The 21,169-nt window shown below is 49.9% G+C and overlaps 1 protein-coding gene across 7 annotated transcripts in view; it reads left to right on the forward strand.

Annotated features, from left to right (window-relative positions):
- Positions 1-21,139, forward strand: part of DLGAP4 (DLG associated protein 4) — a 150,773-nt gene extending 129,634 nt beyond the window's left edge. For 6 of the 7 annotated variants that reach the window (XM_027888492.1, XM_027888494.1, XM_027888493.1 and 3 more), the window contains 6 exons: positions 12,434-12,795; positions 14,100-14,191; positions 14,631-15,037; positions 16,839-16,930; positions 18,162-18,314; positions 19,415-21,139. In XM_027888492.1, coding sequence (XP_027744293.1) covers positions 12,434-12,795; positions 14,100-14,191; positions 14,631-15,037; positions 16,839-16,930; positions 18,162-18,314; positions 19,415-19,630 — 1,322 coding nt within the window. In that variant the 3' untranslated portion in view covers positions 19,631-21,139. Of the gene's footprint in view, positions 1-11,981; positions 12,191-12,433; positions 12,796-14,099; positions 14,192-14,630; positions 15,038-16,838; positions 16,931-18,161; positions 18,315-19,414 lie in introns of those variants that run through there. The other variant, XM_027888498.1, reaches the window with a different exon arrangement.
- Positions 21,140-21,169: the final 30 nt, after the last annotated feature.

The raw sequence follows: 21,169 nt of genomic DNA on the forward strand, positions 1-21,169 counted from the left end.
CGCTGGCTGCCATCAGTGTTTTCAGCACCCTCTTGGCCAGCTCTTCTGTGAACAGTGTTTAGTGGCACACTTAAAATGATGGTAACCCATCCACCCTGCTTCCAGGACTGTCCATTGGTGGGAATGTGCCAATATTGCCTCAGCAACTGAACAGTTTTTGTAAAACCTTCCATGCACTACAGAAGTATCTCTGGGCTTGGTTGCCCAAAACCTTTAGGTGTGATTCTGCTGTACAGGAGCAATTCATGTTCCTGCATCTATTAAAAGATCCTGGACAAAATGGTTCCTGGTGGGCTGCAAGGATGGTCACTGGGCTGGAGAGGTGTGTGGGAACTCCCACAGACTAATTGTGCCATTTGTACCATGCTGGACTGACACATCCACCTTTCTGAGAGGGCAAGACTTGGGTTATTACCCTTATGTTGTGCTCAAGATTCAGCCACTGCCTGTACATTGAGAACTTGTGGTGTGTCTCCTTTGACACGTGAGCAGGTGCTTGGAATGACTTGATTTGGGGTTTAGCAATCAGCATATCCTGAAATAGCACATTTAAGCTGCTGAGCTTTGACATAGACAAGAACAGGCTTGGTTTACCATGGTTTCTAAGCCATTTCTAGCCATATGGATTTTGACTGGCTGTGACTTTGAGGAGGTGTGTTGAGATTTCCTGGACTTCTGCAGTGGCAGGGAAGCAAGTTAAAAGCATCCACATATGCCATCCTCTGAGTGATGTGGCAGTGCATGAAGTGAAGTGATGGTGAGGAGAGAGGATATGTCATGAAGTGTATAATTAGCTAGTGGGACTTAACTTCTGCAGGATATTCTGGAAACTGCTAGCTTGAAGGAAAACTAGTGAGACCTGCCTAATTACACTAGCTTTCCTAAACACTTTAATTAATGCTAATACCCTCAGTACACTTAGAAGTGGCTGTAGTAGTGGGTACATGGAGAATTCGCTGTCATTCCTTAGGTTGGTGTCTTCTCCAGAGGCCTCCCCTGTTCTGTGCAGTTTGCTGCTTTGCAGAGCAGCAGGATAACATCCTGTCGTGGGGAAGGGAGAGGGGGAGCAGCCTGCAATCTTGGGGCATTGTTTAATTCACATCTGGTTCACATTTATGCCCTAATTTCATGTCTATGCTACCATAACCCTGAACAAACCTTGCAGGAAAGGCGGCATTAAACAGGGAGAGAAACGCAGTGCTGTGTGACAGGAATTGTGTGTCACCAGTTCAGCCCAGTGCTCCCTTCCCCTGTTATCCATGGTCTGGGATGTCTTGTGTGGTTCTTCCTCTGCACAAGGCCTCTCTCATACAGAGAGAGCCCAAACCAGCCCAGACAAAAAGCTTCAGTGTGCAGTTGGCAGCTACAGAGTCTGCAGTCCCATAGCCAGGGAATCAGTGTTTCAGGACTGCCACAGCATGTGTTTAAAAGCGAGGAGGAACGGGGCCTGCAATAAGTGCTGTTACTGAAAATTACTCTCTGGAATGCCAACCTCTAGATAACTTCAGCTGCCTTTTCTCTCTCTCGTTCCGTTAGCTCTTCTCACTCTTGTCTCCGGTCTACTGGCTGATGGTGTTGGAGCTGCCCTGAGCACAGTGGTTGTGCTGCTGCAGCAGACAGCCTGTTCATGGTTGAGTCCAGTAGACAGTTCCTTGTGCTAGTCCTGAGCTTTATTTGCCGCACCTGGGTGAGATGCTGCAGGTACAATTCTCTGGAATAGGAGGATGGAGTGAATGATGCTTTGGTGCATTAGCAGAAAGAGTTGTTGCTCTTGTTGTGGCAGCACCTTTCAGTGCAGGCTGATACGTGGTCACTAAGCTGTGGCCCTCAGAGTACTTAAAGGGGTCCTGATGTCTCCTGGAGCCCTGGGGGGGTGCTGAGCTGCTGACCCTGGGTGGGCTTTCTGAGGTGGTGTGTGCTCCGGTCCGTCAAGTCTCACTTTCTCTTATCTGGCACTGGCTGCGGTGACCTGTTCCAATCTGATGGAAGTGTTTGCTCTCTCCAGAAATCCTCTGTGGCATGGATGGTTCAGAGCTCAGCCCCTTACTGATGACCCTCTGGAGAGGGCTAGCTGCTGTGTGACCCAGATATGTAGGCAGGGTATCTGCAAAGCTTCCCTGCCTTCTCTAGGGTGAGGAAAAGCAGCAGCATATGTTCAAATGGCTGTTGCTGTGTGCACAGAAAGGCTTCAGTCCCCCCAGCATCTCCCCTCTGCTGCAGCAAGGGACGTGTTTCCTCCCCCTGTGCCTGCCGTGCCTCAGGCCAGGGTCAAAGCCAGCATGGAGCTGTGAGTGGAGAGGTCCTGAGGTGAGGAGCGGGCTCAGTGGGGTGTCTGTAGCAAAGAGGCTGCCATGTGATGCAGTGAGTCTTGCTGGGTCCCATGGTATGAGGGCCCCCTTGGCACTGTGGTGCCCCCAGTTCTGCACCCCCTGCACAAAGGCCAGTGGGCAGAAGTGGTGTGTCTGAGAGCAGCATGAAAGCCCAGCTGGGCTGTTGTTGCCAAGAGCTTTCTACACTTGTAAAACCTACCATGGGTTTGAATTCCACTGGCACTTCTCTGATAGCCTCTGCTTACTGTTCTGTGCTGTAGGGTCTGCGTGCCCAGGGATCTGCCTGGAGAAGGGCTGGGTGTGGTCATGGAGCAGCTCGAGCTTCTGGCCTGCCTGGGGGAGCTCTTGGCTGGTTTGGCAGCTCTGCAGCCCTGGCTTTGCTGGTGGGGCCAGGCAGGATCTGGCAGCTGGAGGAATCCTTGGTGACTCTGTCGTGCCCAGGCTGGCAGGACAGCCTGTGTGCTGCTGGGGACTGTTCTGCTGTCATGGCTGAATTCCTGGAGCAGGACCCTGGGCTTGGTGGAGACTGCAGGAGCGTGGCTGATGCTCAGAGATCCCAGGGCTCTGTGGGCTTGGGCTCCCTTTAGCTGTGCTGCTTCACCTCTCTTGGTGTGTTAAGCTCCCAAAGCATCGTCCCTTGTTAGGGAGAGTGCTGGGGAAGGGGGGGTAAGCACAGCCTGAGTCCCAGCACACAGCAAAGGAACTCTGAACTGGTGGACCAACCCTTCACTTCACCCCTCTGGAAAAAGGTGTGTGCCAGCACTAAATGGGTGGTGAGCTGGCAGGTGAGAGGGAAAGGGGGCCCTGTCCCTGGGGTCCAGACACAGGTCCCAGCCCATCAGAGATGCAGTTCTGCTTCCCTTGGGACCATGGCGTTCCTCTTCCCAGAGACTTCTTGAGGCAGGATGGTTGGCTTGGGGAACCTTGGTTATTGTTAATGAATTAAACCCTTGGGCAGGGAGCAGCAGGGAATGCTTCTTTAGGCCACTGCCCTGTGCTAGCTGGGTTGGAGACCTGCCTGAGTGCCTCGGGGCAGATGGACTCCTGCTGGATGCATGGCTGGAGCAGGCTCGAGTTTCCTACCACTACTGCAACTTGCCTTAAAACCCCTGCTGACAATCACTTTGGGGAGGGTGGGGAGAAATCAGTCTCTTCTAAAACACAGCAGCTCCAGTAATAGTTGCTGCAGATGGATTTGGGTGTGTCTGTGGTTGGCATCCCCTGTAGCATCTGCTGTGTGCCTGCTGTGAGGCTGACTCTGCTGCAATCTGTGCTGAAAGAGGGGAATGACCAGATCTGTCAGAAGCCAGCAGTGTGGGGTTCTGTATTTTTAACCCCCAGCATTCTTGGGGGGTCTTGTCTGCTGCTTCATGCCTCTTTTAAATTTATGACCTACAAGAGGCTTTTTTTTTTAAAAAAAAATAAATAAAAAATAATAAGAAAAAATAAAAATAAAATAAAAATAAAATAAAAATTAAAATAAAATAAAATAAAAATAAAATAAAATAAAAATAAAAATAAAATAAAAATAAAATAAAATAAAAATAAAATAAAATAAAAATAAAATAAAAATAAAAATAAAATAAAATAAACATAAAATAAAATAAAAATAAAATAAAATAAAAATAAAATAAAATAAACATAAAATAAAATAAACATAAAATAAAATAAACATAAAATAAAATAAAAATAAAATAAAATAAAAATAAAATAAAAATAAAATAAAATAAAAATAAAATAAAATAAAAAATAAAAAAAAAACAAGCTGCCTTGTCTTCCCTGGGTTCTCAGTGTATCCATGCTTATGATGATTTACCTGTGCAGGAATTCTAAACTGGAGCATCTCAGGGATGCTCAAACTTCTGGTATATTGAAAAATCCTGGGTCTCTCATGTAAAGATATCACAGTTTTCAGCTTTTCCTTCCCTGGGTAGTGTTCCTGCTCCCCCTCCCAAAGTACAGGGACCATGTCTCCAGTCAGAACTGGCTGCTGAGGCTTGTGCAACCCTGAGTGCCAGGATGCTGCCACCTCTGTCCCCTGCCTGCCCTGGGCACTCCCTGGGAGTCACTGCATAGTACATCCTGCAGCCCTCCCTAAGGGCATCTCTGTCATGGGTGACCAGACAGCACAAATGGTTGTACAGAGTATGTTGTGATGGATTTCTGGATGAGAGCTCTACTGTTAATCTACAAATGCATGGCTGATGTTCAGAGAGAGCCTTTTCCTTCTGTATTTGCATTTGACTCAGCATTTGAGAGATGCTCCCTTGAGTCTGAGGTCCTTTTCCTGCAGATTTGTCCTGTCCTTTTGTTTCAGGGGCATCCAAGAGCTTGCATACTTGCCAGTGGTTGGGCAAGTGCAGGGCAGGCCCTCGTTTCCTAAGACCAGATGGATACATAGGTCCTGCCAGCAGGGCCTGTGGGATGTGCAGGAGTGCTGTGACCAGGATGGGTGCTGGACCTGAACAGGAGCACGAGGTGACAGATCTGCCAGCTGTGTGTGTGTACTTGCTGGAGCAGTACTTGCAAGTGGTTTCCCAGCTGGGAAGCAAAGACTTATTTGCACAGGTCTGTTTAATCCTGTGTTCCTGCAAACATGGAAGGGCTTCCTGTGACAACTTCTCCAGCTGCGTTAGGGAGCTTTAAGGAAGTAGGTGTTTGCTTAAAGCTAAAAAATTACTTCTTTCTGCAACAAAAAGCCAGATTGCTGAAATGCAGCCTGCAAACCTGGTACAGGCTGTGCTAGTGGGGAGCTGGGTGTGGGTCAGGCATGTGTGGGGGTTGGATTGTGGCTACTCCCAGAAGAGCTTGTGTAGGAGGAATGGTTCTCCTTACGGCATCTCCCCTCTGTACTTATCTCACAAGTGAGTTGATGCTGTTCAAGAGGAAATAACAACAGCTATTCCAGAGCTGTCTGGGTCAGGCAAAGGGACAGAGGTACAACCCTGAGTGAGGGCTGCTCATCTTCCTATAGCTGGTGGTAGGAACAGCTATAGTAGTAGGAGTGACACTCCTGCCTTGGGGTGCCAGGATGGGATGCCAGCCTGCTGCCCCTCAGCTCTCCTTGGTCCCCTAAATCAGACACCCCTGCTGTCGGTGTGGCCTCTTTGCTGTGCCCCCTGATGCTGCTGTGATGCTCTTGCTTGTGCCTGGAATCCAGGGACTGGTGTGACAGGTCCCATTGCCTGTGGGGAGGGATGGGGGCAGAGAGCCCAAGACCTGGTTGTCTGTTCTGGAAACAAGAGAATTGTAAGGTGGGAGAAGCTTCAAGCCCACAGTGGTCCCCTTGTCCCAGTTGTCACTAGCCATGCCCAAGCACTGCTGCTCTGCCTGCTGAGCTGTGCTGGGGCTGAAAGCTGAGGATGGGTAGGGCAATAACAAGGGAAGGTTGAATATCTCCACTGACCCCCTTCAAACTACTCAAGGTGATTTGGATGCCTGGTTTACACAGGGTTGTAGTGCACATGGATGAGGGCTCTTCCCTGGTGTTTCTGCCTGGGAGGAGCTCCTGGAGAATGTTCTATCCTCTGACTTAAAGCACAGTCTGGCTTGTGAATCAGCTTCATGATAAATAAACAGCAGGTACAGTAAGCAAAGCCAAGGGCTGTGGGAGCTGATGAAGTGTTGGTGTTCCTTAGGGTTATCTGAGAGTTCAAGGGCTCTGCCTGGCTGGTCACTCTGCAGGGCTCTGTGGGCACCATCAGCCTCCATGGAGGCAGGACATGATTTGGATAGTGATGTGTGGGAGCTGCTCACTCCAGGATGCTGCTGCTGAGGGCCAGACTGCAGTGTGGATTGAGGGCTGGCAAGAGAGCCCATGGCCCTTCCCTGGTTCCCCCAGCCTACTCAGTCAGCAGCATTTCCCCATCAGGTGCCTGTTACCTCTAGAAACAAGGTGAGATTTTTTTTTTTTTCAAAGATCAGTGCTACTAAGGTTCATGAAGGGAAAACACTGAGGCAGAAGGTATTTATAGTATTTCCAAAAATTGCCTTTCTGAACAAATGCAGCCCCTGGACTTTGCTTTCCAGGAGTGGTTTTGTTTAAGCGTCATAAGACTTCTTTTAAAATTTCTCTGGCACTCAAAAGACAGTCATTCTGTCAGAGCAAGAGATGGCATATTCATAGGGATTTCCCATTGTGTTCAGATGGAATTTTATGGGAGACTGACTTTTTACATGGACAGAGAGTGATAAGACAAAGAGAAATGGTTTTAAACTAAAAGAGGAGAGTTTTAAGTTAGATATTAGGAAAGAAACTCTTCCTTGTGAGAGTGATGAGGCCCTGGCACAGGTTGCCCAGAGAAGCTGTGGCTGCCCCATCCCTGGAAGTGTCCATGGCCAGGTTAGATGGGGCTTGGAGGAACCTGGTCTAGTGGAAGGTGTCCCTGCCCATGGCAGAAGGTAGAATGGGATGAGCTTTAAGGTCCCTTCCCAGCATTTATGATATCTGACTTCTATGATTTTCCTGTTCACTAACCAGACTTGGCTGGGTTTCTCATCTGTGCCTCCACCTGGTATCCCAAAGGTATCTTGAGGTATCTTGACATTCAATCTGCAGAATACTCAAAATAGCTTCTCTGTAGACCAAATACAGGCTTGAGGAGGCCTGTATGCTTTGGCCATGGCTGTAATGGCTAGAAACATGTTGTTTATGAGAAAAATCAGGTCTGAAGGGATTGTTGTGAACCATAAAATCAATCAATGTCTGTATTGTGTTCAGTAGTAATTGTAACTGGGGATCCTTTTCACTTCGACTCTCTACATGTAAAGCATTCTGCAGTTCATTAAAGCTCCAGCCTTGAAGTGTTCCTTGAGCTGATGAAAATCAGAGGTCAGGCTTCTTGGAATGCAGCTGTTCCAGTTCCCTTTGCTATTGAAAACTGCCTCCTAACACAGCGCCTTGGAGCGGGGAGATCCTATGGCATAGGCCAGCCCAAAGCCATGGAATCTCCCAAGGGTTGTTTTATTTAAAAGGCAAATGAGCTTGTCTTGTAGGAGGGATTACTTCAGGGCATTCTGCTTTGTGAGGAACAGAGGTCATTCCTTCAAGCTCTTCCCATGGAGAAGAGGGGATGCACAGAGCAGGACAGGGAGAGCAGTCAGCCCTGCTGGTGTCTTAGGGCAGTGGAACTGGCCTGCACAGCTGACTGTGGCTGGGCACCTTTGAGGTGATGTAACAAAAATGAGGATGGTTTGAATAGGTCCTAGAAGTTCCTGGAATGATTAGAAGTGTCACCAGGCTATACTGAATCAAGCAAGAGCAGTGGAACAACTGGGCACTTCATGCAGACGCACTTGAGGGCAATTATGATATTGAAATCTGACCCCAAATACCTTGGCTGTGATCCTGGTGCTTCTGCCAGGTACTGAACAGGTAACAGCCTCATGGGGTGTGAACAGGGGCCTCTTGAGTCAGGGCTGGATTTAATATTCTCTTGTGACTCTATGTTTAGTCTTCCAAGAAGCAAATGCCTGGCTGTCTGGAAGGACAGGGAGGGGATCCCAGCATGCCCAACTGTTTTTTGAGTGTCTTGGAATACTGTCCAGTGTACGGCTCTGCAGACACAGCTCCTCATCAGTGGGGATTGCCCAAGCCCCGGAGGGCAGGTGGAAGGTGCTAATTTGGAAACTCGCTGCTTTCTAAAAGTAATGACAGAAGGAAGGCTATAAACAGACATCCCTCCCCCCAAAATCAATTATCCACAGCACCTTTTAAATTCTAACAACTTGCTGAAATAAGCCTTAGAAGATTGTGAGCAGGAAGAGCCTAGCTGGAAACTTAAGCACACCTTCCACACTTCCTTGTTGTTTTGCACCTTTTTGGGGTGTTTGCTGATGTTACCGGGCAGACTGAGCTGACAGTTTTGCAGAAGTGTGTGGCTGCTCCAGTACCCGTGGGGACTGTAGTTCCACATTACAGCACGAGCAGCATTACTGCAGCAGCTCCAGAGCAGATCTGTGCCCTGATGTGCTGTAGCCCTTTGGAGGAGTAAGTCAGCACTGGCTGAGCAAGGAGAGCATGCTGCCTGGGGTTCCTGGGGAAACACTGTTGGCTTCCCCAGTATATTTGTCTCTTCCCACAGATGCGAGAAACACTAAACCTTAGTTAAGAGTTGTGTTGAGGGCCAGGGGCAGACTGTTCTAGGTGGGCTTGCTCTGACTTGTGCTTTTGAAACACATTTTAGGGAGGGGGTGTTTTCTGGGTTTGCTGGGCATTCAGAAGTCCTGTTTTATGGTTGCAGAGGGTTTTAGTGGGGTTAATTTGCAATTGCATTAATAAATGCATCCCTAACTCTTCAAAACTCCTGATCTTTTTGCATTTTTCATTTGCAATGTTTCTTAGAGCCTTAAACTTATAGCTTTCATAGTCAACCCTCTGACCACACATACATGAGCAGGGGTGTGTTTTGTTGGTACTGGGTGTTTCCCTTCTAGCAGAGCCTGTGCTGCCCTTCAGTCGAGTGGGATGGCACGAAGGGATCCTGCAGTTTCCCTCTGTAAATAGAGCAATACAAGCAGTTTGTGCTGTCTCTTGGTAGGTGGGAGAATGAATTTGGGTCTAGTTACTGACCCTGAACACTCCTGATCTCCCCCAGGAACTCCTGCCTTGCTGTGCTGCTGTGCCCTCCCCTTGTTTTGCCTCGCTGCACTGTTCAATATCAGATAGCCATCGATTTCCTTTCCCCAGTTACAGCCCTGTTGGTGTCAGCAGCAGCTGGGAAACCTGAGCTGAGCTCCTCAGGAAGGTGCCAGCCAAGCCACCAGAGTGCTGCCAGCAGTCCAGCCCTGAGGCAGACGGTGTCACAGAGCCGTGGGTGGCAGGGGACTCTGTGCTGTTTGTGGGCTGGGCACTGTCCCTGGGGAAGGACAGAGGCCACATGGAGTGGGGAGGTACTGACTGAAGGGGCACATGGGCATGTTTTCACCGATGTGAGTGGCTGTGGCTTGCCCTGGCCTGTAGCTGCTGTAGCCCTGGTACAGTAACACAAGGCAGCACCGTGTCATGTCAGGGCTGCTCAGCATCTTGGGGAACAGAAATGCTTTTGGAAACACAGATCTCCTCCTTCTGTAATACCTCCCATTTAGGTTCCTCCTTTGCAGTGTAACTCCAGCTGTTAATACAGTAAATGTTGGGATGTGTAAATACAAGCACATTCAAATACTGTCACGAAGGGCCAGGGTGGAGCAGTGCAGTTGCTCCACAGGGAATACAGCTCCTAGGATTGCTTAGGTCTGGCTCTGGTCCCATTGGAAACAGTTGAGGCAGCTGAGATCTCCCTCTCGGATGCCCCTCAAGTGTGTTCAGGCTCCACAGTGAGCACAGGCAGCTGTCTGGACAGGAATAGGAGCTGCCAGGATTCTCCTGTCACCTAAAATATCCCTTTCCGTACCTGTAATCTATTCGGATCAGGTTCATTTGTTACTTCTCAGTTAACTGTGCTAAAACTATCCATAGAACAGATTGTTTAATTGTCCTGAAACATCAAAACATCTGTCAGGTGCCCTGCTGGGAGCTCCCCAGGGCTATGCAGGAAGCAGTTTGGGGGTGGAGGGAATGCTGGGCAGCAGCAGGTACCTCTTCCTGTCCTTGTGCTCCTAAATAGTCAAAGAATTCCTAACAGGGGACTGGTCTAATCTGGTACTAAATTTTTTAATATGCTGGTGGTTACTTAAGGAATGGAAATGGTAAAATTAGGAGTATTGTTTAATGAAAATTATCTGTATTTGCATATATATATATATCTCCACAGGTTTTGGCGAGGTTGTATGTGGGACTGGGATGTAGGAGCTTGCAATTTGAGGTGCAAAACTTTACTGAGATCAGGGAATATGGGTTGAAGCAGGGAACCTAAGGGTTCCCTGGAGCCTGGACAGCTCATGGAGCCATCAGAGCTGTACTAGGAAAACACTTAAGAACTGGTTTTAAGTTTGTACAGCTCTTCTATGGTGCTGGGTGACCTGGCAGGGTTTGAACTGGTACCTGACAACATCAGCCTGTCAAGGGCTTGGGAAAAGGCATGCATGGACCAAGATAGTGCATGGGTGTTCAGTTGGAGGGACAGAACCCCTTTATTGGAGACCAAGGACTATGGATTGGGACAAGGAACCAAGGAGAGTGACATCGCTGCCACCACCGGAGCTTCCCACATCATTGAACTGCAGTGACATGGGGACACTTGGTTTGTCACTGATGCAGGAAAGGGGTGCCCTGTAGCTGTGCCTCAGTGATGTGCTGCCTCACCACATCCAGAGGCAGTGATGCATTATTTGCTTTTTATGTGTAAGGTACAGCTCAGGCCAACCTGGCTCTCTGTGACCCGGGGTGGTCATGGAGCTGATCTGTCCCAACCTAGAGCAGCAAAGCTTCTGCCCAACCTGCAGGACAAAGCCTGGCTGTGCCCCACCACCAGACACTGAGGCAAGAGAAGGGTAACCCTGGGCTGTCTGGTCAGGGATTCCCTAAAACCCTCATCCATGCAATCTTCTAGCACTCTGCCAGGGGAGTGGGACCAGAGGGCTCGGCGTGCCACAGCCACATAGACCTCAAGGCCCCTGGGGAGAACGTGGCAGCAGCACCTTTTCCTGCTCTGGAAATGTGGCCCCCCAGCAGGTGAAGCAGTGGTGGGGCAGTGCTGTGTAAGGAGAGAGGGTGATGGAGCCTCTCTGATGATGCCCAGAAGCAGGGCAGTGTTAGATGTGACAGAGCTGCTCCACACACCCATGAAGGCTCAGACAACAGCAGAAGCACAAATCACACCCTGCTGGGCTCCTCCCAGGTTGATTCCAGAGGCCATCACAGGCCCATCTGCACAACCTCAGAGTAGGGACAGATTACGGCAGGTGGGTCACCAAGCCAAGAACCCCTGAGCACTGAACACCCTGCCTAGGCCCCTCCTGGGCTTGTCCCAGCAGAACCTCAGCCTCGGTGCCCGGGTCTGAGCCTGTCACTGTGAGCCATGGGGAGAAACTGCAGATCTTTCAGACTGGGGAGGCTGCTGTCACGGGCTGGGATGCGTTACTGGGTGCAGAGGAAAAGAAGTTTGGGATTGCACAGGACTTCATGGGAGACACCGAAGGTAGGATAAGAAAGAGCATTTGGTGATTTGGCGAAGACAAAGAGGGGGAAGTACAGGGGTAAGGGGATAAAAGGGGTCAGTTGTGTGTGTTTAGGTGGCTGGTCAGTGTTTGGCCACGTCCTGCCCGTTGCAGCCTGTCCTGGCTAGACAGCAGCTGGAGTGGGACTGTGGCCTCAGGGGCTTGTATATCCCTGGCAGACTGAGGGCCTAAACATGCCTGCAGTATCCACCTTTCACATGTATTTTCCTCAGCGGACTTGCATCCCGTCAAGCCAGTGACAGGAGCAGGATGAGGCTGTGGTTGTGGCCACGTTCATGTGAGTGCTCCTCTGATCCGTGTGGCCAGCCACGTGTGTATCCGTACATGTGATGGATACGTGTGCTCTGCTCCTGCTGAGCACGTCCCCAGCCTCGCTACCACTTGGAACTGGGGTCACGGAGTAGCTACTCTTGGGCTGTTGTGTCCAGATGATGTCTTCTCCTCTAGTGCATAGCAGCCAGGTTTGTCAGGTACTTCAGATGTGTTCCTGCCATCAGCATCTAACATACTTACGGCTTTTTTCCATTTTTATAGGAAAAAACATCACCCTGATCCAGACACTGAAACTTGTCAACTGATGGGACAAAGAACTGAGACACTTGGCTGTTCTAGGACACTGAAACATAGGGTTTAGACAAAGAATATTTCCCCCCCCCGTGGAGGCTTACACCTGCCAAACCCTGTAGCATTCTTGGGAGGCTTTTCTATCCCTCTTCTCTACTTCCAGATTTTCACACATCATGGTATTCCTTTTGACTTCTTTTGCAAGCTAGCTCTGGCTCTGCCTTCTGCTTCCCCTATGCTTCAGTTTGGGTCCCCAGTGTGAGCTGCTGGCTGTGGGCTGGTTCTGCATCTCTGCCTCCAGCTGCTGCTTGGAGGCTCCTCTTGAATGTTGTGACTGACCTGCTTTTTCTTTCTCTTTCACTGTATCTCTTTCTCCAATCTGTCTTTTGCATTCTCCATTCTTCCCACCTCCATCACTGCAGGTTCATCATGCCTAGTGGCATATAAAAAGACTCCACCTCCTGTCCCACCACGGACCACATCAAAGCCGTTCATCTCTGTCACTGTGCAGAGCAGCACTGAATCGGCCCAGGACACCTACCTGGACAGCCAGGACCACAAGAGTGAGGTGACCAGCCAGTCGGGGCTCAGTAATTCCTCAGACAGCTTGGACAGCACCAGGACACCCAGTGTGACAAGGGGGAGCGTCGTGACTCCAGCCAGAGACACTCCAGAGTTACCTCAGAAAAATGCAACTTTGAAAAGTGACAAAGGGACTCTGACTAGCGAAGAGCCTAAAGTGGAGAATATCCCCAAAAGAAAGCTGTCGTCTATAGGAATACAAGTATGGAATAGTTTGTTCTCCTTTGTCCCAAGGAATGTCCTTACCCCATCCGTTTAGCATGTGCCTTTTCTGTGACCAAGTGTGCATCTGAGCTCACTTAGAATAGCAAGAGACACTCACTGCCTTGTTGGACTAACTGCCTGTGTTCCCGGGGTGAGGGACAGTAGGACCTTCCCATAACAGCCCGGAAAGGACTAAGTTCTTTTAGTACAAATTTAGTGTTTCCTAGAGCAGTGGGACCATGTTAACTGAGTGAGTACCTCTGAAGAGGCCTTTTGCTGCTGGTCTGCGTGTACTCCTTCCCATCAGCCTGCTCCTGAGAGATGGGTCCTTCTGCATGACATCCACGTGGGGTGGGCTGCTGCAGTGCCAGATGCTCCCAGGGCTGTAGGCAGGAGGGACCAATTCCTTGCTGCCTGCTGTTCCCACCGGGTTGCTGCTTCCCTTCCTGGAAGCATTTAACTCTGTGGAAATCAGTGGAAATGAGCTGTTGATTATATGGTCAAATGGGAACCCATGTAAATACGTGCTTTAGTCAGCAAAACAGCATCCTCTGGAGCTGTACCCTCTGGGGACAGGTTTCTTAGTTACAGGTGGCTGCTACCTCTTGTACTGTCCCAGATGCTGGTTCAGGGCTGTTTCCTGCAGATGGGAACTTGGGCAGCTTTAAACATAGGATCTGAGCTTTGAGCCACCGTGTGTGTGCTGAACAAGTCCTCCATCAGCTTAATGGCAAGGCTACCAGGCAAGTTAGGTACAGGTGACCGTGAGGCTTCTCTGCAGGGTTGGTGGGGCAGAACACCTCCTGAAAGGGCAGCAAGGTGAGAGAATGTACACTGAGAGGCTGAGTGCCATCTTCTTCTCTTCTCTCAGCTAGTTCCAAAGCCACCTAGATTTCTTTCCTAAAACCTTCTAACTCTCTTATGCGGAGCTGTGGAGGGTGTCAATCCCTGGGAGAGAAGAAGCAGAGCTTTGCTGTTAGTCTCAATCAGCTCTCTGTCCCCACTTGAATCCCTTGGCCGTTGCCCATGTGGGATGGCACACACGGCCCTGCCCCAGCTGTGCAGACACAGGTGGGTGGGCTTTTAGAGCAGGTACCTGGCAGCAACCTGGCAGGACACAGCCCTGATCCTCAGGTGGGAGCAGAGCTGAGCAGTAGCCTCATGGCTCTCCTTAGACAACCCTCCCGTTGGCGTGTGGTGTCAGCATTGCTCTGTGTGTGTGCAGCACCCTGGTCTACTAATGTGAATTCCAGCAGCAAGTTCTTGTGTCTGTTTTTGTCTGTATTTTTTTTGTTTAATAAGGTTGACTGCCTTCAGCCAGTGGCAAAAGAGGAGCCTCCTCCACCAGCCACCAAATTCCAGTCCATCGGGGTACAGGTAGAGGACGAGTGGCGGTAAGTGAGACGCAACCTTGTGTAGTTTTCTTTCTTTTAAATTGTGCTTCCCCCACTTCTGCTTAGACTTTCTTCCCTGCTTTGTGCCAGTGAGTGGTGTTGAATGGGGCCCACGGAGAGCTCTTCCTCCACAGCACATATCCGCTGCAAAAAGCACTTGTTCTGTAACAGCCAAATCAATAGGAGCTTGAAATTAAATAAAAAATAAAAAACTACAAGCTGTAATTATAGACGTGCGTCAGCCCTCTCGTCTGAACGGCCGATCGCAGTAAGCAGGCAACCTTATAATTCTGTCTGTCTGAGTGTGTGGTGTGTCTGTGTGTGAGGAGGGGCAGGGTGAGGCTCCGCTGCAGGCATAAACCAAATGGATTTCACTGTCAGTGTGGGAGGCTGGCCAGGTCGAGTCCTGCTATTGAATGTTTGCTTTTGATCTCTCTAGAAACAGCCACTCTCGCAGCATGTCCTCCAAACAGGACACAGACTCTGAGACGCAGGAGCCCAATAACTCCAACTGTAAATCATCTGAGAGAAGCCTTGCTGAGTGCCCCCAGCACAACAACTCCGTTGGTGTTGATGCCACCACCAGGCAACCAGCCAAGCCCTCACAGATTAAGAGAAACCTCTCCTATGGAGAAAACAATGACCCGGCCCTGGAGCCTTCTTCCCTTCCTCCTCCTGACCCCTGGCTCGAGACCTCCACGTCACCGTCAGAGCCCGCGCAGCCCGGGGCCTGCCGGCGGGATGGGTTCTGGTTCCTGAAGCTGCTGCAGGCAGAGACAGAGCGCTTGGAAGGCTGGTGCCGTCAGATGGACCAGGAGACCAAAGAGAACAATCTCTCTGAGGAAGGTGGGTGTTGGCAGCCTCTGAACTGGAGCAGCCTGGCAGCACCTGTAACTGGGTGTTGGGTCAGCTTTCTGCAGTTAAATCGTAGCTGCCGCGTCCCTGGAAGTGAGCAAGGCCAGGTTGGGTGGGGGGTGTTGGAGCAACCTGGCCTGGTGGAAGGTGTGTCCTTGGCCGTGGCAGGGAGTTGGAATGAGATGGCCTTCCGACCCAAACCATTCCTTGATTCTGTGAAATTACTGGTAGCCCGCTGAGGCAGAGCAGGGAGGTGAGAATGGGATAAGGAACACTTTCCTTGGAAAGGATAAGATAACTTCCTCTAGCAAATGGAATAAGAAATAAGGCTGTGATGCAGCATGTAAGACATGCACAGGATGATGTGGCTTCTGACTACTCAAAACTGTTAAAAGCTTAAATGGATTTAATCTTGAAAAAAGTTAAACAGAAAAAGCTTTCAGAGAGACTGTGGGATCTCTCCCTGCCTTACCCATTACATTCAAACAGGGAAAAGCTTAGCTGGCAGTGGGACAAAATGAACACAACTTCTGAGCTTGTTTGATATGTTCAGTTAATGAACTGGTCTTTATAGGAAAGTGGAGGTTTCTTCATATGGGAAAACCTCAGTGAATTTGTGCTGAATGCACCAAAAGCATATGCACAGGGAGCACAAGGCCACTCGATATTACTGGGTTCAGCCGCAGTTGGGCTTGTTTCATTATTTTCAGTTGAGTTGACAAAACATGGCTTTTTGCAGTGGGAATCATGCCTATATGGAGAGACAGGAGTGGGTTACAGGGTTGCAGAGGGCAGGATTTTTGTATGGAGTCTGGTTTTTATGTTTGTAATACCTGGAAAAGGTGAAACAAAGGTGAGGCTCAGTTTTAGCTCACTGTCACTGCTGGGGCTCAGGGAGCTAATGCCTAATCCGATTGCCCTGTGGTGCTGCCCTGGCTGCCGAGGGGACAGGCCTTGCCAGGGATCTCCCTGCCTCGGGGTGACCTGCTTTGACTTGTGGCAGGAGTGCTCTAGCAAGGAAAGTCACCAAGACCTGTGTGACCTCTAAGAACAGTCTGCTGGTAGATCCTGTAAGCAAACCCTTGGTGGGTGTGGGTGAGCCCAGCACACACTCGCTGCGCTAAGGTTTCCAAGCACTCCAAGCTGGTTCAGGTGCAGCAGCAGAGCAGGGGGAGAGTGGGGCTCAGTTGGTCCCTGTTAGTGATGTAGCTGCAGGCCCCAGGGTGGGGGAGGCTCTGAACCGGCCTTTGGAAGGGAAGAACCCAAACAGTGGATTTGCACTAATGAGCAGAGGAATGTTGCCATGCCCAAAGGCTGCTTGGAAAAACCTGTTAAGAGGAGCATGAAGTCCTGGGTGTTATAAGCCCTGTCCCCAGTGTGTTAATCGCTGCTGGTACAGGAGGTTGGAGACAGGTCTCCTGCCCCTTGCCACCTTCACCTCGTGCAGGGGTGGAAGAGCAGGATGTGATCTGTGAGGAGGTGCCAGCAGAGCTGCTCGCTGAGGTGGTGCTGGTGGCTCCTGAGGGGCTGAGGGCAGTTTAAAGAACTTTCTACCATCTCGGGGGTTGTAATGTCCTCAGCCTGGTCTGCCTGTGGCCTGCCATTAATAGATGGTAAAGACAAATGTAGTTTCAAAACATCATCTTTCCCTGAGAGCAGTTAGTGCCCGACAGTCTCTGAAACTGCTTTTCTAATAACTTGAGCGTTTCTTTGCTTCAGAAACACTGGAGTTTATTGCTGCAATTAATACTCTGTTCAACTGAGGTCTTTTTCTTTTTTTTCTCATGCACAGTCTTAGGAAAAGTCCTGAGTGCAGTGGGCAGTGCACAATTACTAATGTCACAGAAGTTCCAGCAATTCCACGGCCTCTGTGAACAAAACTTGGTGAGTCTGGATCTGTCTCTTCTGGTTTCTGAGAGGGAGATGTATCTGCTTCAACAGCACTACAGGAACACGGTGAGGTGTTAACAGGCTGCTGTCACTGAAAACAAGGCCAGTGCAGCTGTAGCCTCAGATCCATGCCACGGTGGGTGAGGGCTGGGTTAACCTGCTGCTTCTCAGAGGCTTTTTGGGCTGAACCTCTGAGGTTTGGCTGAAGAGGAGGGACTGTTAGGAAAGCCTGCTCTTGACCAAACATGCTTCCTTTGTGTGTGATTGATGTGGTTGGTAAAACTGTCCCTACAGGACTGTCACACTGGTCACACAGCACTAGGAATCGATTTCTGCAAAGGGAATGTAGGTTTGCCCTTGTTCAGAGCTGAACAGGCTAATGCGGATTGATGGAATCTGTGGGTTTGTTTTTCCCCTCAAGCTTTATGGATTTTGCCAACTTTCTCAGAGGTGAATTCCCCTTTACATGTAAAATAATCCCAGAGAAACGTGAGAAGGAGGGGGTAAAGTGCTGAGCATTTGCCTGCTGATCTCTGGCTGATCACAGCTGAGCAGCAGCACCACAAGCTGCCAGGCTGTGAGCAGAGCTTTGTGCTGAGTTGCTCCAATGTGATCCCAGGCTTTCCAGGGCCGACGATGGCAGTTGAGCTGTCTGGGAACTGGGAAAAACCTGTTCCTGGAAGAAACTTAAGCTACTTAAAAATTTTTACCCTAGCCCAAGAAGTACTGGTGCTTTCACATTGTTTTGGGGGGAAATGGAGCAAAGTAATTTTGCTCATGAAAGCTCTGTTTGGCATCTTGGAGTGCTGTACAGCTGTATGTGAATTCTCCAGGCATCAGAGCTGTTTGCATCATGGTTTGTCCATTTCCAGTATTTCCCACCCTGAAATCAGGATCTCTATGTACAAAACCAGTGTCCTGGCTTTGATTCCCATGCTGGGGACCTTCAGGTGGGGGTTTGGGGGTTCCTGCTGTGGGATTAGTGCCAGCAGAGAGTGTCTGTTTCAGGGTTGTTCTTCAGGCTGCTGTAGGAGAAGTGCAGTCAGTATCTCTGCTTCCTGAGCTTGGCAGAAATGGTTTGGGCTGTAAATGATGACTTTGGGTGTCTGCATGCTCAGTGCTCGTGTCTCCTGTGGGTTCTTGATGGTTTTGGTTGCAGGCAGGCATAAAAGGGTAGAGGAATGTTTGTTCTCAAAGGGGTTTTTTTTAATGTTTTCCTTTCTAGAACCCTAATGCCAATCCCAGACCCACAGCCCAGGACTTGGCCGGATTTTGGGATCTCCTTCAGTTGTCCATTGAAGACATCAGCATGAAGTTTGACGAGCTGTACCACCTGAAAGCGAATAGCTGGCAATTGGCAGAGACACCAGAGAGAAAGGTGAGTGTGGGGCACTGGAGAGTGGCCAGAGCACCTTGCAGACACTTTTGGGTATCTATTTCTGTCTGCAGAGAGATGCTCTCAAGGGCTCTCACCATCTGGCACTTGTGTGGTCTCACAGCCTTGCAAGGTACTGAAGCCATTCCCCTTGAGTAATAGTGGGAACAGTTTTGTACAAGGGGAAAAGGTGTTGGGATGGAGAGAGCCCAGAGTGGTGAGCAGTGCTGCAGGGGCCTCTAGTGTTCCCAGCAGTGGGTGAATGGGTTTAACTATTCTTAGTGCCTGAGTAGTGTAAAAAACAACTGGAACCTTTTGATGCAGAAGAGGTGGTGTCCCTGACTCTGCAGGTAAGAGTAGGAAGGGACTGTGGCTCAGGGCAGGGCAGCATATTAAAATTTTGCAGTTCCAGATCAAGTGATGCCACCTGTGCTGTGCTCTGACCTCCCACTCGGCCGGATGCAGCCCCTGAACTCCAGGCCACCTCAGAAGGCTCCTGTACCATGGAAGCTGCATGGAGCTGTGTCAGGGGAGCTTTAGGTTGGATATCAGGGAAAGGTTCCTCCCCCAGAGGGTGGTGGGCACTGAACAGGCTCCCCAGGGAATGATCACAGCCCCAGGCTGCCAGAGTTCCAGGAGCGTTTGGACAGCACTTTCCAGGACATGGTGGGATTGTTGAGGTGTCCTGTGTAGGACAGGGTGATCCTGGTTGTGGATCATCAACCTCTGGGTTGTGGACTCCATCCCTGGAAGGGCTTGGACAGGGCTTGGAGGAACAGGGTCTAGTGGAAGGTATCCCTGCCCATGGCAGAGGGGTGGAACTGGATGATCTTCCAGCCCAAACCATTCTGTGATTCCATGAGTCTTGTAGGTCCTTTCTAACTCAAGACATTCTATGACTGTGAAATGCGAAATGGCACATCTCTAGAAACTGGGGCAGCTGGTTTTGAGGTGTTTTGCTCGAGAGCTGCTCCTGCTTCTCTCCCCTGACACTGGATCTCATTCTCAGTCCCTCACACCCAAGGTCCCCACCAGGTCAGAGCAGGCGTCTGTCTGTGCATGTTTATTTTAGATTTGGGGTTTTCCTTACTGTCTCCTTAAAGGAAGAGAAGAAACCACCCCCTCCAGTGCCAAAGAAGCCGGCCAAGTCCAAATCGCAGCTGAACCGGGACAAAGGCTCCGACTCGGACAAGCAGCGGCAGGAGGCGCGGAAGCGGCTGATGGCGGCCAAGCGCGCGGCGTCGGTGCGGCAGAACTCGGCCACCGAGAGCGCCGACAGCATCGAGATCTACGTCCCCGAGGCACAGACCCGCCTCTGAGCCACGGGCGCAGCACGGCACCGGGTGGGTTTTATAAGTCATTAAAAAGGAAAAAAAAAGGTTCTCTTGAAACTAGTGTGATTTATTCAGTCTAGAGACAATGAGCCATCCTTGAAAAGGGCTCCTGAGTTGGCTTTTTTTCTCTCAGCTTTAAGTAATGAAGATTTTAACAAAAAAAAAAAGAAAAAAAAAACCACACAAAAAGAAAAAGAAAAAAATGCCCTTCGTTTTCTCCCTGGCTGTGGTGTCGCTGAACAGACTGGACAGACTCCTGGGAACTCCAGCCCCTCGACTTGGAACTTCAGTCTTTTTACTTGTTCTATCTCATGAAAATTACTAGCTCGTTTACAAGAAGAGGACAAGAAAATATGAAGCCTTGAGCACTTGCCATGCTGTATTCTTCCTCCTCCTTAGATCTGTTTTGCCCTTCTCATCCTTTATTTTTCCTTCCCCCTGCTCCCTTTCTCCCCACCTTGCATGGCTTCAGTTCCCATGTTCCAAACCCCTCTCCCCGCAGAGAACACCCGTTGGTGTGTACTCCTGCTGCACTCTGCCAGCCAGCAGCCTTCCTCGGGGTTTGTGTTCCTTGGGATGGGATATTGGGGTGGGCAAGGATTGGGGGTGGGAGGGAGAAGATGGTGGGGCCTGTAGAATGTACAGAGGGGTTGAAATGCAGCCCAGAAGCAAACGTGCAATAACTGACACAGGGGGAAGGGACAGTGAGCAGCTGATCCTGAGAGCTGGACCCTCCTCCAGGCATAAAAGCGGAGCTGAAGGACCACAAAGCACGAGCCACATCACTTTGATTTTTCTCCTCGTCCCTTTCCCAAGTTCCTTCCCTTGAATTGCTTGTTAAGAAAGCAGCTGCTGCACTGGGGGACCTGTTTGAGTGGGCTGGGGCCGGGGGAGGGCGGGGGAGCGTCCTGGTGCTGGGGTGGGTGATCTGTGTGTGTACAGAGAGGGAGGCAGGGGCGGCCACCAGCCTGTACGATGTGTACATATGCACATATACACTTAGTAGTACCTGTATAGTAATTCCTACACACGTATACCTGCCCATGCACACCGTGCAGGTGGGACACGCCTGGGTGAGGGTGGGCAGATGTATAGCATATATTTTTACATGTACTATATCTAGATGTGTGTAAAAGTGTGTGTAAAAATATATACCCTGTGTGTAAGCAGATGACTATTTTTTCCTTATCTCCCTGCTCTCTGGGTAGAGGAAGGATTGCTAAATATTTTTTAGCCCGTTTTTCCCTTTGTAGGTCTCCTTTTCTGGCTTCTCAGAGCCAGAGCTGCCACTATGCGATATTTTGCCACCCCCTCACACTAAAGGTTTTTGTCCCATCCTGAGGGATCTTGCTGGGGATTTTTTTTTCTTCACATGTTTGAACAAGTTGGGAGATTGTATGCTACTGTCGTGGGGGTGGAGGTGGAATCCCAGAGGTTTCAGTGAGAGTGTTGGCGATCCAGAAGGCAAAAAATAAATAAAAGTGAAATCCTGAATGCTGTCTGAGCATTGTGTGCTGTCCTAGG

Source organism: Empidonax traillii, unplaced genomic scaffold (assembly GCF_003031625.1).
Source record: "Empidonax traillii isolate 1590-97213 ecotype Southwest subspecies unplaced genomic scaffold, ASM303162v1 scaffold239:size738852, whole genome shotgun sequence".
Classification (NCBI taxonomy): Eukaryota; Metazoa; Chordata; class Aves; order Passeriformes; family Tyrannidae; genus Empidonax; species Empidonax traillii.